This window comes from Copadichromis virginalis, linkage group LG5, assembly GCF_057382275.1.
Source record: "Copadichromis virginalis isolate Kocher_CV1m ecotype Utaka linkage group LG5, C_Virginalis_male_GT1.1, whole genome shotgun sequence".
NCBI lineage: Eukaryota > Metazoa > Chordata > Actinopteri > Cichliformes > Cichlidae > Copadichromis > Copadichromis virginalis.
This window is the reverse complement of record NC_140622.1, coordinates 21,239,682-21,255,169: the sequence shown is the minus strand read 5'-3', so window position 1 is coordinate 21,255,169 and position 15,488 is coordinate 21,239,682. Positions and strand designations below refer to the sequence as shown.

The 15,488-nt window shown below is 40.6% G+C and overlaps 2 protein-coding genes across 2 annotated transcripts; one reads left to right on the top strand and one right to left on the bottom strand.

Moving 5' to 3' along the window:
- The first annotated feature begins 419 nt into the window (after window positions 1–419).
- On the top strand, window positions 420–2,034 carry gpx1b (glutathione peroxidase 1b). Its single transcript, XM_085456646.1, has 2 exons — window positions 420–732; window positions 1,352–2,034. The coding sequence occupies exons 1-2, from the start codon at window positions 517–519 to the stop codon at window positions 1,700–1,702; spliced, it is 567 nt and encodes a 188-aa protein (XP_085312772.1). The 5' UTR covers window positions 420–516; the 3' UTR covers window positions 1,703–2,034.
- A 1,221-nt stretch (window positions 2,035–3,255) lies between these two features.
- usp4 (ubiquitin specific peptidase 4) lies at window positions 3,256–13,884 on the bottom strand. The gene is made up of 22 exons (XM_085456645.1): window positions 13,567–13,884; window positions 12,257–12,384; window positions 11,962–12,092; window positions 11,751–11,877; window positions 11,511–11,656; window positions 11,083–11,144; window positions 10,830–10,964; window positions 9,835–9,949; window positions 9,548–9,721; window positions 9,279–9,437; window positions 8,786–9,010; window positions 8,516–8,599; window positions 8,298–8,392; window positions 8,009–8,191; window positions 7,604–7,830; window positions 7,297–7,494; window positions 7,129–7,199; window positions 6,934–7,049; window positions 6,706–6,855; window positions 5,215–5,318; window positions 4,773–4,861; window positions 3,256–4,612 (listed from the first exon to the last, which is right to left on the bottom strand). The coding sequence occupies exons 1-22, from the start codon at window positions 13,716–13,718 to the stop codon at window positions 4,490–4,492; spliced, it is 2,994 nt and encodes a 997-aa protein (XP_085312771.1). The 5' UTR covers window positions 13,719–13,884; the 3' UTR covers window positions 3,256–4,489.
- Window positions 13,885–15,488: the final 1,604 nt, after the last annotated feature.

Here is a 15,488-nt window from a genome sequence, read left to right as displayed (position 1 = left end):
GTGTGTATTTTGACAGTCCGCCTACAAAGTATTTGCATGTATATTCAGCTTTAACTGTACTTATTGTATACTTTCTTTATTTTTTACTTTTTTGCTCTCAACTGATGACATGCAGATGCAGCTCAAATAGCTGATTTTGTTTCCACAGAAAATTTAGAAAATGTGGGCTAGTTCTGAAGAAGCACCAAGGTAGGCCTGGCTTTGCTCCTGCAGCCAAATTGAGGCAGTGGAAAAGAGGCAGGACACAAATGTGCAATCAATACAGACAGTGTACATGTGCATATCAATTCACATGTACACATATCAATTCACAGGTTCTCAGGGGTGTTTGGAGCAGGTTATCGCCCTGCGTGGTATACCAGCCCACTAATTTCAGGGAGTGAACTATCTTGGCAGGCAATACAAGCTCTTTGACCATATAAAGCTGGTCCAAAGAAACAGAAGAGCGCACTGTGTTGGTAGTGAAGAAGGCATCTGCTCTACCTGAAGAAAGGAGGAAGAAAAGAAAAGAAAACAATGGCTACAAGTTTTTACGACCTCACGGCCAAACTGTTGACCGGGGAGACGTTTAATTTCTCGTCCCTAAAGGGCAAAGTCGTCCTCATTGAGAATGTCGCTTCTCTCTGAGGTACGACCGTCAGGGATTACACCCAGATGAACGAGCTCCACGAGCGGTACGCCAGCAAGGGGCTTGTGATCTTGGGAGTACCCTGCAACCAGTTCGGCCATCAGGTGAGAAATTTATCCCGTCTATCTGCGCTTTGAAGCACATGGCTAAGGCCTTTCTATCCCGTCAGTCTAGAAATAATCATTCTGTAAGTATCGTTACTCTAAATTTCCTGCTTTCACCGTTAATTTATCCTATTTTCCCGGAAATGGCTGACTTATTTGTATTTAATCAAATTAGAGGAAGTTATTTCCACCCCTTATTTAAAGGTTTAATCTTGTATAGTTCCCAAGTTTACTGGCAAGTTTTAGATCGGGCTTTAGTATAATATTAGTCAGCTTGTAAGTACAAGAGACACGTCTAAATCCATAGGTTATTAGTGCTGTTATTATATTAGCTGAATGCGCAAAGCATTGGTGACTTTTAGCAAGGAGGAAGTTGTGGCTGTGTGTGAGATTTTCGTCTTACAACAAAGAGTTTTTACGCAATATGAAATATACTTTAAAATGGTTAATATTTTATAAGGCGCTGAAGGACTACACAGGTTATTGTTACTAGTTACTTATTGATACATAGTTATTGGTGGGATTCAAATAATATTGAATACTTGCTGTAGGGAACAGGGAAGTTTGTATTTTCTGGTTCTTCCCGATAAGAATGAGCCAAGAGTGTAACTGTGTGCAGGAGAACTGCAAGAATGAAGAGATCCTCCTGTCGCTGAAGTATGTCCGTCCTGGAAATGGCTTCGAGCCCAAGTTTCAGCTCTTTGAGAAGATGGACGTGAACGGGAAGGACGCCCACCTCCTGTTTGCGTTCCTGAAGGACAAGCTTCCAACACCCAGCGACGACGCAACGTCTCTGATGACCGACCCCAAGCTGATCATCTGGAGCCCGGTGTGCAGGAACGACGTGTCCTGGAACTTCGAGAAGTTCCTCATCGGGCCGGACGGTGTGCCGTTCAAGCGTTACAGCCGGAGGTTCCTCACCATCGACATCGAGGGAGACATCAAGAAGCTCCTCAGCCAGACGAATTAAAACCTCGTCCTAAATGCTGAAGCAGCCTGCAGCTTAGCACTATGTGTGTGTGTAGCCTTCATAACGAGAGAAACACCACTGCGCTTACAGCTTCAATAGATGCCACCTAAACTCACCACCTGTGCTCTCCTGTACGCAGTAGCTGTCTCCTGCTTTCTTTTTTTTTTTTACTAAATGAAGAAATCCTCTGAAACCAAACTGTGAGGAGGATATCTGATGAAATGTAAAAGGCAGGACTGTTTTATCTCTTCAAAGCTGCGCTGGGTGCATGTAAAGCACAGCTGTGGTGTCAAGTTTAAAGGGGATCAATAAATATATTTTTTGCAAACATTTCTCTGACTCCTAATTATATATATTTATATATATTTTCTTGTTTAAAGGTCATATTTGAGGGACTATTTTGTCAGCTTAATCTTATTAGCATATCTAAAAATACTCAGACATTTTCTGTAAAGGAGGGCTGGGGAAAGGTTATGAGTGGTAGATTATTCATCCACAGGCAAGTGTTGGCTTTGTATATAGCTACAGTACACCTGATTACAGGTGTGTTTCCTGTGCTTACATGTAATTGTACATCAGAGTTCCTTTTGCAAACAGTCAGCATTACTGGCAGGCAATTTAGGTTGCATCACCTGCAACCAGAGGTAATTATCTTAACACAGACAGCAGTACTTACAGCTTCAGCGTGAGGGTTATATTGCATGCAATTATTCTAAACAAAGCACCTCATTGAGGACTTGAGCTTTATTACGCTTTGTATCAAAGTACATTTAAGTATCGCATCACCTGAAACCAGAGGCAATCTGTGTTATATTGCAGTGCATGTCCAAACAAGTGAGCTTGTTGAGGCTTCCAGTCTTTATTGTAATTTGAATTCAAATATTTTTCAGTTAAAAACAAAACTGCAGATATCGGCAACAAGATAAATATGAGAACAATCATTTTTACACCTATTTAAAATAGTGTTGATTATGTACAGATCGAGTTTGAACTGCTGACATAATTTTGGGTGGATAAGAAGACAAGATTTTCTGCTGCTGAACTGTGTTTTCAGTTACATATCTAGATTACAGATATAAAGCTTTTCTAGTTTTAGGCATGAATGATTGTTTAGGTAGTTTGAACAACATGATGCCAGGACCAACCAGCAGGGAGGACACCCAAAGGCCCTGTATGTTAGCGTGCCATTATAAAACCAGGTGCAGATTTATGCCCCAGAACAAGCCTTGTGGGATTACATTATATTAAGTGTTAACTGTCACAAGTAAATGTATTCTAGTTTTTACTTGATCACATTCAAAACATCCAGTCACCACTTACAAATGTGCTCCAGGGGATTGTTGTGTATGTCTGGCCTTCAATAATATAAAATAAAAGAATCACTTTCAACTTTACTTAAGAGCCAACTGCTGTATTAGTATCACTGGAAGGAAAACTGGCTCAAAGTGCCTGCATTCAGTGAGAATGCTGTTAAATGACTGCTTTCCTCCACCCCCATCTGACATCTAACACATTTTTCCTTGTGATAAGGAGCAAAGTTCAAGTTTCATGAATAAAGCACCACTTTTATTCTAGTTTATTTCGCTTCACTCAGTGTGCTTAGAAGATATCAAATATCATAGCCATTTCAATACAGAGCTGCATTATTGTACAAGACTAATTAGGACAAGCTATCGCAAGTGAACTAAGGGTCCGGTCAGGCAGCTTAAAAGACACATTAAAATTATGTGGACGCATATGACAGACCAAACCCTTTAATGCTAAAGGTCTAACCATACACTTCCATGATTTCTAGATACACCAGAAGCAGGTAGATTTTCACGGAGAATTCAAAGTGCCTCCTTTTTAAACAGGTTGCAGGAATTGAAAGGCCGCTTTTTTCATTATGATTACAAAAAAGAAAAAAAAGAAAATACAAATTGTGAGCAGGGTAAGACTCCTCTCATGAGTTTAGGGCCCCGAGAGCAGAGCCCGTGCTGTGCATCAAAACATATTCGGGGGAGAAAAAAAAACAACTCATGGCTGAACTAGAGCAAGGCCAAAACAAAAAAAAACAAACCCCCCAAAACAGCTTCTGCCACAACTCATGTCAAGATCTAGATGTTAGGGACCTTGAAATGAGACACCCTCTCTGTGGTCTAGATGCGGCACAGATCCACTGCTACCGGTAGTCTGAAGCCGAAGGATCCCCTCAGAAATAGTTTCACTTTAAACAGGTGGCATAAGGTAACAGGATTCTTTCAACAAAGAAGGTGCCATGTACTGTCATGTGTGCACATCACACTGCTAAAATTTACCTTAGCACAGCAAGAATATGTGAGATAAATCTAGGCACAAAGCCAGCATCCTGGAAACACATCAGTTTGTTCATTTTATCATAAATACCTTGGATCGCTTTGGTTGAAACAAATGCATTTGGCTTTTTGTTTTAAATATTTCTGACTGGTCTTGTGGGCAACAGAAACATTTGTTTATCTATATATTTGAGGGCACTTCTAACCTTAAGTTTCTATATTCACTTATATTCCTCTTCAATCCAGACTAGCAAACTACTTTAAGAAATCAGCAGACCACCCGCTGCAGGGAGGAAAGTCTCACAGTTCACTCTTATGTCAAGGCTGATGGCTGTAGCTGACAACATATGAGACAAATCAAAATACAGGGAAGGTAGGATTAATAATTTTATGTCTGTGGAATCCTCTGCCACTAAAGTAGCTTTGTGTGTGCGTCCGAGTGTCTCTATTTGCCATATGCACTTCAGTGTGTGTCCCTTTTCATCTGGGCTTCCTAATTTGTGTCCATGTGGTCATCGGCTGGCTCCGGGGCTCCTCCCAATGACGCCGAAGGTTGAGGTTTAGAGGGGCTTTCTTCGTCTATGCGCTGATAGAACAGCACGTAGGCGGCTTTAGTCTGTAATGGCACAACACGGGTAAGATTACATTACTAGAAGAGGAATACTTGACACCAAAGTCAACACACCAGCAAGTGTCAGTACTCATCATTCTTTCACTTGAAAGACTAAAGAAAACAAACACCCAGTGATCACCAGTACACAACACTGAAAACTCACCACTATCTGATCCTCTGTGGCAGATGAGACGCTGCTGTCATCAAAGTAATACCACTTTCCATCCACTTTATTCTTGCCATAAGCCGTGTCTGTTACACAGAGACGGTGTAAGGTTAACGCATGACTTTTCAGGAATTTTGTTCAGGAAGACATAAAAGTCTGATTACACTGCTTCACTATGACAAAAGATGGCATATCAAAGAAAAATAAACTGAGTGTGAGTGCACAATGAAAACAATGATGTACGAGGCTCTACGCCTTATTACATTTTAACCAAATGCAGCGTCCTTGGAGACAGAGTGACTTTCTGAGCACCCCATCTGCTGACACATACTGTCATATACTGTGTTCATGTTTAAAGGCTAAAAAAAACTGCGACCAGCAGTTGGCATCAAAGACTACATAGGGGAAATTTCATTGTATAAATTAAATGCTGACTTACAGTGACCCCCTCCCATTCCTCCATAGTGGTTTGACACAGCAATAAGGTCGTAGACGTAGGGGCCGGCCTTAGGGTCACACACAAACTCAGACATGTTGAGATCCCTGGCAGAGAAAATACCATCAGATGGTGAAACCCTACATGTACTGCACTGTTTAAGCCATCCTTACTAAGTGTGAGTCAGACTTTTGTTTTAAAATAAGGATTTCAGCAACACAATCTGCTCTGTGGTTTCCGTTGGATCAAGTTCCTCAACGGTGTTCTAAGATTGAAATGTAGCTGTTAGCTTAACTGTGAGGCAACTTCCCTTTTATAACACAATAGAACATTTGTGTCTCTCTAATGAGGGAGTGGGGAAAAAGTTAACAAATTAACCAGCGTTGGGAAATCTTATGCATTTGTCACCTAACATCTTAGTCATGTAACAAACTCCATTGTTCCTCAGTCACACACCCACAGCAGCAGGTTTCTGGAGCAACCTTGGGTGTCTAGCCCAAAGTTGCCATGTGGAGGAAAAAACAAAACAAAAACAAAACTGCAAAGCCCTCGATTAATGAACAACCTGGGCAAACAAATTACAAAAATCCACACAACCGTAAAAGATAAGAGCAGAAAGTAGGTCTAAATGTTCTATTTGGGGTCATGCCAGTTTATAAGATAATAATCCACTTCTTGTAAGTTGAATAAGTGTTTCCTCATTCAGAGCTCTGGTTGGTTATTCTGTGAATTTCAAACTACAGCTCCCTCTAGAGTCAAAGCTATACCAATACTACAGTGTTTTCCAGTTCCTTATTTTTAAATTTTCACTATTTTACATGAAACTGCATTAATGGTTGTAATCATTTTTCATACACTTCCTTTAACTTTAACTTAAGACAAATCTTTTTAAAACACACAGTTTTTCCATTTATATTACAAGAGGCCTCTCAATCAACGCTGTAACATCAGTCATGGTTTAATGATGTTAAGAGTTGTCATCTTGATTGACAATGCAAATTGAAATTTAGCTGACATGACTAAGGAAGGAACCATCTTTACAAAGAAGGTTCTGTAAAGAAGTATTATTTTCTACCTTCACTACATGGGTAGCTGCTATGTGGAAAACTAAATCATTGTTTAGCCCATTGCTCTCTTATCTATAAACAAATCACACTAAAAATAAACTGAGAATCATGTCCTTATTTAGTTTTTCAAGAAGTTCTATTTGTAAGTACTGAAGTCAAAAATGTGTGATACTGATCTTGACAACAGTATGCTGACAAAGAGAATTTTAGTTTTTTTTATTTCTCCTACCAAAAGGTACAATATTAAAAAGTTAATTTGTAAAAAGCATGTGACTGAGTATATAAAAGGCAGGAGGATTTTTTTGCATCTGTATTTGCTAATGCTACTGGACACAGCCAATAAAAGGAAAGAGGGAAAACTGAGTAAAATATCAAAGTCCCAAATGGTGAAAAGACCAACTGAGGATTCTGCCACGACAGTACATACCTGATGGGAAAGTCCACCACTGTGTCCAGCTTGTCCCTCCAGCATCGGTTGTATGAGAAACGCTTTAGATGAACCACCAGAATCCGAGGAAGTGACCATAAGTCAAACTTCTTTGTGGCCTGTTGGTGTTTCTTGCATGTTGGACAATACCTACAAGAACATATTCAGTTTAGATAAAATATAATGTGTGTAAACATTTAAGAGTAAGTTATGCTGAAGGGTCCTCACCATGGGTCATGCTCTCCCAGTGTTTCCATTGTTGTAAAGAGCTCGATGCATTCCCTTAGAGCCACAGTGGTTTTCTTTTTTTGGGGCTGCAGCATGCTCTCATGCTTCTCATAAGCCTAAGCACAATATTTACACAAATATAAACAAAGTGTATGAGTGCTGTGTCACAGAACTGTGTGACGAATATCAACTGACCTCTGCTTCTGGTTCATCATAGTAGAGTTTCTTCGACTCTGTGTCCCAGTCGATGGCCACTGTGGAATGTGCTGCAGAGGAGAGAACGTGGAAGAAGCTGTGTTATCGTAAAGTGGCCTGAAAAAAGGAAACTTTCCATGCAATTGAAGTTTAAAGATGTACACTGACGATTAAGTTTGAGGACATTTCCATCACAAGGCAGCGGGCTAATGTTGGCCGTTCCGTAAGAGTTGACTATGCTGAATGTAAAGAGCTTGGTCGTGTCTCCTTTGGACCCATTTTGTAAGTCAGAGGCCTCCTCCTCCTCTTCAGATTGGCCATTTTCTGGCTCTGGACTCACTTGGTGGTCCATGGCCTCCTCTTCACCTAAACAGTGACATAAACCACATCTAATTATTCTTGTTGCAATGCTTTTTGAGTGCTCCTTGATGACGACTCCTCAGCTGGATATGAGTAGTTGATGTCAGCTTCGTACCATCATACAACCCATTCGTTTCATTGCAGGTCCCTGAGTGGTTGCTGCCATTGCTGGAGCTGGCGCTGCAGGAGGCCCCATCTGATAAGGGACTGCCACAGCCACCCAGGCTGGCATTGAGACTAGAAGATGTAGAACATTCAGGGGCCTGACTGCAGCTGGATATGGTGGCTGAGGCTGACGCCCTGCTTTCAGTAGAAGGGCTCTGGGAGCGTTTTACATAGCGTCTGCAACACACAACAAGGAATACGAGTTAACATGGTTAACCAATTCTGGAAAGAATTCAGGGTGTGCATGTTCTGCTCCCTTTCCATTAAACTTCTTCATGCCAGATGTACTGTATGCACACTGCTACTACACCATAATATAGCTGAATTTCTTTTTACCAATACAGTAGGTTCTTACCCAATCCTCTCTAGGATCTTATCATAAAGAACGTCTGCTATGAGGTTATGTCTGGGCACGGTGATAAGTAAAGGCTGGCCAAACAGCATGGTGCTTGTGGAGCTTCCAGCATGCTTTGAGTGGCGCTCCCTGAAATAAACAGGCAGGCTCATCCTTTCACTGTTCTCCTCCTGTACCTCATACCTGCAGAGAGCGTTGACACAAAAAAGGAAACACGTCTTACACTCACATTGTACAACCACAGTGAGTGAGTTCTCAGATCATCACCAGGTCAATAACACAAACTTACACAAAGATGTCATCCTTTTCCATGATTTGGTTGAGACCATCATCCCGTCTATAAAGTTTATGGAATCTGTGATTGTAAACATCTGCCACCACCATCTACAAAGATAAAGGAGGCAAATTTAGAACAAACTATAAACTGTTTCCCAAGAGTAAGAAAAACAAACATGTGAGCATCATAAATTAGACAAAACTCGTGATGTAAAAGAATAAGATTCTAACATTTTCTGGAGAGATTCCACAGAGTTTGGACAAGGCGCTGCACAGGTCTGTTATAGTACCCAGTTTGGGGACCACCACCCGATACTGCAAGACAAAGAAAACAACATATGATGTTCTCAGTGACTATGCTGCTATTTTAAAGAGATATAGAAATATATCTTAGACATATCAACTATCAAATTTTTTTTTAAATCTCCAAATCGTAGATACTTATCAGTTTGACTGTGGATTTAGGTCTGGAGCAGCGAGTGAAGGTTAATGCCAACTCACCTGTGTGGGTCTTGACTGAGGGTCTGATCGCACCAGGAAAACTTCCATGGTACGGTCCTTCTTCAAGGGCAGAGGCAATGTGAGGTAGCAAAATGGGTCAAAGGTAACAGATACCTTGGAGCACTCTGGGCATACCAAGGTGGATTTGAAGAGGCCATGGAAAATATCAACTATAATAGAGTCATTGCGCAAACGGTGGTTTGTCCAGGCTTCCTTGGCAACAATCTGTAGTTCACCAAGCAGTGGAGAAAAGGAAGAAGACCTCCATTAGATGGCATTTTAAAACCATCAATTCAACGATGATATTGCTTTCTTGTTACTATACAGAAAAACTATTTCATGTCTAGCTGTCAGTATAAAGCAGACTGGCAGTCATTCTGTTTCAAATTTAAAGGTTCTGTAAAGGTTGATATTTCGGCACCACCATGAGAGAATCAGACAGACTTTTACTCTTTAGAGACAAAACAACACGATATCTACATCTGTACTATACCTCATCTGGACGGCCCTCTGCATCCCTTAGGGCCAAGTAAGGCTTCTTCTTGACCCTATTCAGATCTTCATGGAGCCCGTCAAGAAGGAAGGCCAACAGCTCCTGAGAGTCCTGCTGCTGATAGCCTGAAAACTGGGGGGCAAAGCGTCCGACCTGGGTCTGACAATCAAAGGATGATTATTATTACCTTCATAGGCCTCGATGAGTTTGCCTGAATGTATTCAGTCGGTATACACCGACTTCAGTTCAAGCTATTTGACACAACTTACTTTGAAGGTACGTGGGGCCACATAACTGCTGCGGCTGAGCCACATTTGTTTTACTAGATCTGCATAGGCCTCAGCTATCTCCCCCCTCATTCCCAGAGGATTCTCTCTGTTTATCTCTGCCTCATACTGGTCAGTGAGGAAGTACTCTGTGAGTGGAGATGCATTGCTCAGGCACTGAGGGAACAGGAACCAAAAAAAGAAAAGACACGAAAAAGGATTATGTGCACAGAAATATTAAAGCTCACTTCCACTAAGCGGAAGCTGCAAATGCTTGTTGTTTTTTTTACCTGAAGGGCAGAGTTCATGAAGCACGTATTTCCCAAATTACTGAGCCCACATAAGCCAGGCTGCGATTGTGACTCCCTGTAATTGTAGGAGCTGTATGAATTGTAGCCCCCATATCTGTTGGCAGAAAGGATGTGATAGTTTGTCTGTAGTATTGTATTCAGGATACAGCTGTTAACACATGGTAATCAAGTAAGCTAGGTGCATATAAAATCCCAGTTGTCCTACAAATAAGCCTATAAACTACATGCTCTTTATTATTCAGCATACTAGTACACTAAAGCATGCATGCAATCTACATTTTTTTTAAACTTAAATATGGTCAGACAATAGACAACGGGCATCTTTAGATCTTTAATCACTCTCTCAATGTAACAAAAACTAATATTTTCTCATTTACTGTCTACATATTTCTGCAAATTTCATTAAAGCAGCAGACTACATAAAGAGCAAATGCATGCAGCTGATTATACCGACACAACATATGCAGTTGCAAACTACTGAAATTTGGTGTGAATATATTTTGTGCTTTATTCTGGGTGACATCAAGGAGCTAAAACAAATAAATACAAATTTAATTAAAAAACTGAGATGTTAAAAGGATAAGATAAAGACTAATGGCATTACAGACAAAGTAAAACATCACACTCCTAGTTTTGCAGCCTGTCAAGAATTTTTGTTTGTCTTACAAACTACAGAGTGGTCTGTGGGAACACAATGTGATATAATGATTTGTAAGAATTTTAACAAGTTGGAAGATGTCGTCACATTTCCTTGAAATATCTTTGAAAACTCTACTTGTTGAAAACTTAGATTGGATATTGGAAAGTTGTTTTTCCCCTCTTTTTAAAATTAAGTGACAAGCTGTGTGTAAACAGTGAAAAGAAATATCACTCCTATGCCTTACAAGCTTTGCCAGTATTTATCCATGAGAGGTAAAGTTTCAATAAACAACAAAAGAGAGGGGAGAAAAAGTAGATCAGAAAAGGTGCCTTGCCTGTTGCTGGATGAGGTGCTGTTGTTCAGCGTGTATCCAGGGCTGCAGTTGCTGTCTCCATTGGTTACTGTTGGGGATGCGTTTGAGGAGAGTTTTGGAGAGGTAGTGAAATTCCTGGATGGGGTTGTACTTGATCTAGTAAGAAAGAATGAAATCGTGTTTCAGAAAAGCACATTCTTAAATATGTAAACAAACATGCCTGCGTGACTGGAGAGGAGAAGAAGTAAAAAAAAAAAATTAAAAAAAAGCTTACTTGGGATGTGAAGCTTGTCTGGGCCACGTACCATCCTCATTTTTGCGCTCAATCACAAGCACCTGGGAAAATATTCGACATGAAAGCTAGGTTGGCACACCTGAATTTCATGCATGACTTTACACATCTCAGGCTTGAGTTTAATGCTACACATATGCCATATGCCACCAAAACTACATTAGCCATAGTTAGGTTTATGACCTGCACTTTTGTGACTAACTAATGTTTCTTTATTCTAATACATTGTATTTTTCTTCTAACTTGAAAGCTGCTATGACTGATCTGGAATTCAGTGGCCGCTGTTATAAAAAAAAAAAGAATTGAATTAATGCCTTCATCTTCTCTAACCTTGATTGTGAATATAACACACAAGTTTATTATTGAGCTGTAGTCAAACAATAATCTCAGTCTTATTTGAATAGCACTACCTGTCCCTGGAAAAGACCAGCATCCTGTACGGTGCTGTCTGGCTTGTTCAGCTGCTCGTACGTATTGCTCATGTATTTGTTCCAGAGCCTGGTCTCTTCCTCTGATGGGATATTGAACAGTGTTCTCATCTCCTTCTCTATAGTGTCTAAAAATGAGAAAAGTTTGATAAATAAGCATGAAGAGTCAAATAGTTTTATTCAGCAAACACCAACGTATAAATTACACATGTGGATGCTCACCTATAGTATCAGCTTTACTGAAATGACGTGTAACAACATTGTCCATATTGTCATTCTCACACAAGTTCAGCTCCAGCAAATAGACCTCCACTTTACAGTGCTTGACAAACATGCCATGTTCAACGACCTAGAGAAGAAAAGAGACATTTGGAAGCCCAGTCCACGCACTCTGGTACAGGGCTAAAATTAAGAATATCTTTAACAGCCTTACCTTCCTGACGATAGGTCTCTGGCCCTCAAGGCAGCCGTACCAGCTCACTAGCTTATTCCATGCCTCAGTAGGTACTAGGACATAATCAAGCTCATCTATAAGGTGCTCTTTCAGGGCTTGAGTCTCATGGTCTTTAAGGAGAAAAAGGGAAAAAAAACAAAAAAAAAAACAACACACATAAGTATAAGCTAAAGAACTAAATGTTTTGTTTTTTTATTTCTGTGTGGAACTTATATTGTTCAAGCAAAATCAACAGCAGTCCATTAGGGGATTCTTTTTAAAATGACAATTTTACCTGAGAACAGGCCAGAGTTATCAATTGGTCCTGGATAGAGGCTTCGTTCTCCAACATTGTACATATCCCAGCTGTCAAACCCCACATACTTCTTCCACTGTTTGAACCACCGACTGTCTATTAGATACCTAAAACAAATTGATCAGTCACAGTTAAAGAAAAACATATCACTCGTTGGAAGATCCTCTTTTCCCCTTAAAAGCTTTAACATTTATATCTCGTAATGGATTTCTTCCCCCAGCATAAAAAAGGGTCAAGAGATTCTAAAAGGTATGGTATAAAAGGGCACACAGCCCTACACTTTCCCAGAAGATTATGCAATACCAAACTGCCTTGGCATTTATAGTAACTGCAAGCTAGTTTGACTTAATCTCATCTAAAGAATCTCCTTTGGTTAATAAACTTGTATCCACACTGCAACACGCATTCAAATGCTAATTCAAAAAGCTGGACTATGGCTCTTTCGTGTCAACACGACAGTGTTTAAGGCTCCTGGAAATGAATACCAAAGGACAGTAGTTCAATTTTAACAATACCATAAATGGAAGGGCCGAGTCATTTAAATAACTCCAGAAAAACAGGTTAGCTTTGCAGCTAGTGGCTGCAAGAATGAACGTGACCTGGTCGTTTGGCACCCACTTCTATTAACAAATGAGATTAACGGGCACGCTTGCCCATCTCACATGTCTGTGGTGTTGTGTTTACTGGCTGAGGTGAAGCCTCTTTAGTACACCGGCTGCAGTATGCCCAGGCCTGAGCAGTGTTAATGGTCTGAAACTATGTTAGCTAACATAGTTGGCTTGCCGGTAAGGGGAACGTCACACGGTTTAACCGGTATGTCATGACAAGCAGGTAACTACTTCTCACATTAATTCTGTCAGCGGGCCCATTTCCTCATCATCATCCCGCAACTGACAACGAGACTGTTTCACTGGAAAAAGAAACTACAATCTGAATCCAGGGCCTTAGCTATTCTGACAGTCCACTAGCTACCACGACTGCTAACGCCGCTCAACTCATCACAAAACAGGCACTAATTAACGTGCAAATGAGTCACTTGGCAGCTGGGTTGCTTGTGTGCGTCAAGGATAATATCTGTTAATACAGGCATTAGTACTAATAGAGAAATTCAAATGTCGGGCTGACTAGCAGCAAGCGTGCTAGCCTGCCAAACTATCATTAGCACAGCAGCTATCGAGTTCAAGCTTACAAGCATTGCTGTCATTAGCTTGCTAGCTTAGCATGCTAACACTTCCTGTTTATCGGCTAATGATAGCTAAAGACCCAAGTATTGGTGGCCGCTAGCTTACCATTCGTCACCCTTTCTCAGAGACGTTTTCAAAAGAGACCCAATAGTCTGTTTTTGACTTTCGGTTGAAGGAGTCGGTATTTGTGCAGCTACCGGCTCCGAGTCGGAGTCCGCTGCGTTACCCGACTCGGGTCCGCCTCCCTCGGCCATCATGCAGCCTGTGTGCCGGTAACGTGAACGCGCTGAAACACACGCACTGGGACGGGCTTCATTTGCCTCATTCTTCCTCTACGGGTGGTGCATAGCCGCGGAGAGCTGCTATTGCACTCCAGCGTTCAGTCACTAACACTACTAAACCGGTAAGTTACGGGACATTCAAATGCCAACTGACTGACAGCGAGTTTCCCATAAAAATGATCTTACAATTCTGTGCTTCAACTCTGTGTTCGCTAACCTGATGATAACTTTCACTTACATGATAGGTTTTTAGAGCTCGTTATCCTCCAGGCAGTTAGATAAAGCGAAGACTGTAAATTTTAACGGGGACCGAATGCAAATGTTTTGTGTAACAATGAGCTATTATTACTGACGAGGACAAAATTATTATCCTCGCTATGATTTAAAAGTTTTTGTCAACATTTGTCCAAGTGTTTTTTTTAATATAGCAAGGGGTTTACAACATAGCATTTGCAAACATAATATTGCTCTTTAGAAAGCATAAATAATTTCAGAAAAAAGGATGATTACCAGGGTCAGTATTATTACCCCCCCCCCCCCCCCCCCCCCGGAAAAACTGGTCTTTTCATTGACCCACAGCACAAACCGTTGTTGTGCAATGACGGGTTTTAACTTTGTAATGCTCAAAGCTTGCAAAATCAGGTCAAAACTGAGGACTGTCTTTCAGTTTACACATAGTATTAAAACCCTTAGCAAAGATTTGAGCTGTCACCAGAGAAAGCATTATACCAAAAGCAAAATTAATCAATTTAGATTTCTGTCAAGAAATTCAAAGAGTGCCACACAGTACAGAACAAGCCTGGCATATGAAGGTATGTATCTTGCGAAATGTGAGAGCTTGTACTGGCAGAGATAGGAAGCAAAAGATTTCAGACACTGTGGAAAGAAATCAAGTGAGAGATGTGTCTAAAGAACAACTGCCAAGACATTACTCAATGACTGAGCCAAGTCAGAAATGATAGTCTCAAAGAAGACAATCACTAGAACCCTGCACAGGAATGGACTGCGAGGTTGCAGACCAAGAAAAACTCCACTTATGCAGGAATGACACCTTTAGGCTAGACTGAAGTATGCTAAAGAAAACTTGGAGAAAGACTCTGTATACTGGAAGTGTATCCTTTAGTCAGATGAGACAAAGCTAGAGCTCTGTGCTCATGGCTCATAGAAATGCTGCTTGTGTTTGAAGAAGTAAGAGGCGTACAACCCAAAGAACACCATCTCCACCATGTAACACAGTGGTAGGAGTATTGTGCTGTGGGGATCAGTTCATCTGAAATGTGGAATCTTCTCAAGGTGTAAGGAATTGTGAAAAAAGAAGGATTTGTGAAGACAATGACACAATTATAAGTCTCTGCTTGTGAAGAACAAAGCATTTTAGGTCCTCACATAGGGGAGAAAAGCGCTATATAAGAACTAGTCCATTTATTGTGTAGTATTTGAGATATTCATGTTCAAACATTGCTTTAGATTTCAAATTGTGGAAAAAAACATTGGAAGAGGGTCAATGGATGATTTTCTTTTTTGAGAAAAGTACATCTTGAAATGTATTTTATATATGAAGTTAATATTTCATAGCCACCATTATATACCCAGTCTTTGTACCATGCAATCAAAAATGGTCAAGCAGAAGGCTCATGGTGATGAGATCAAATGACTCCATTCATAGACACTGCACTTTTTTCCCTAAGGGACATGGTCATGAATGTAGCCTTTTCACAGCTCTAATCGCTTGTCTTTTCTATAGAT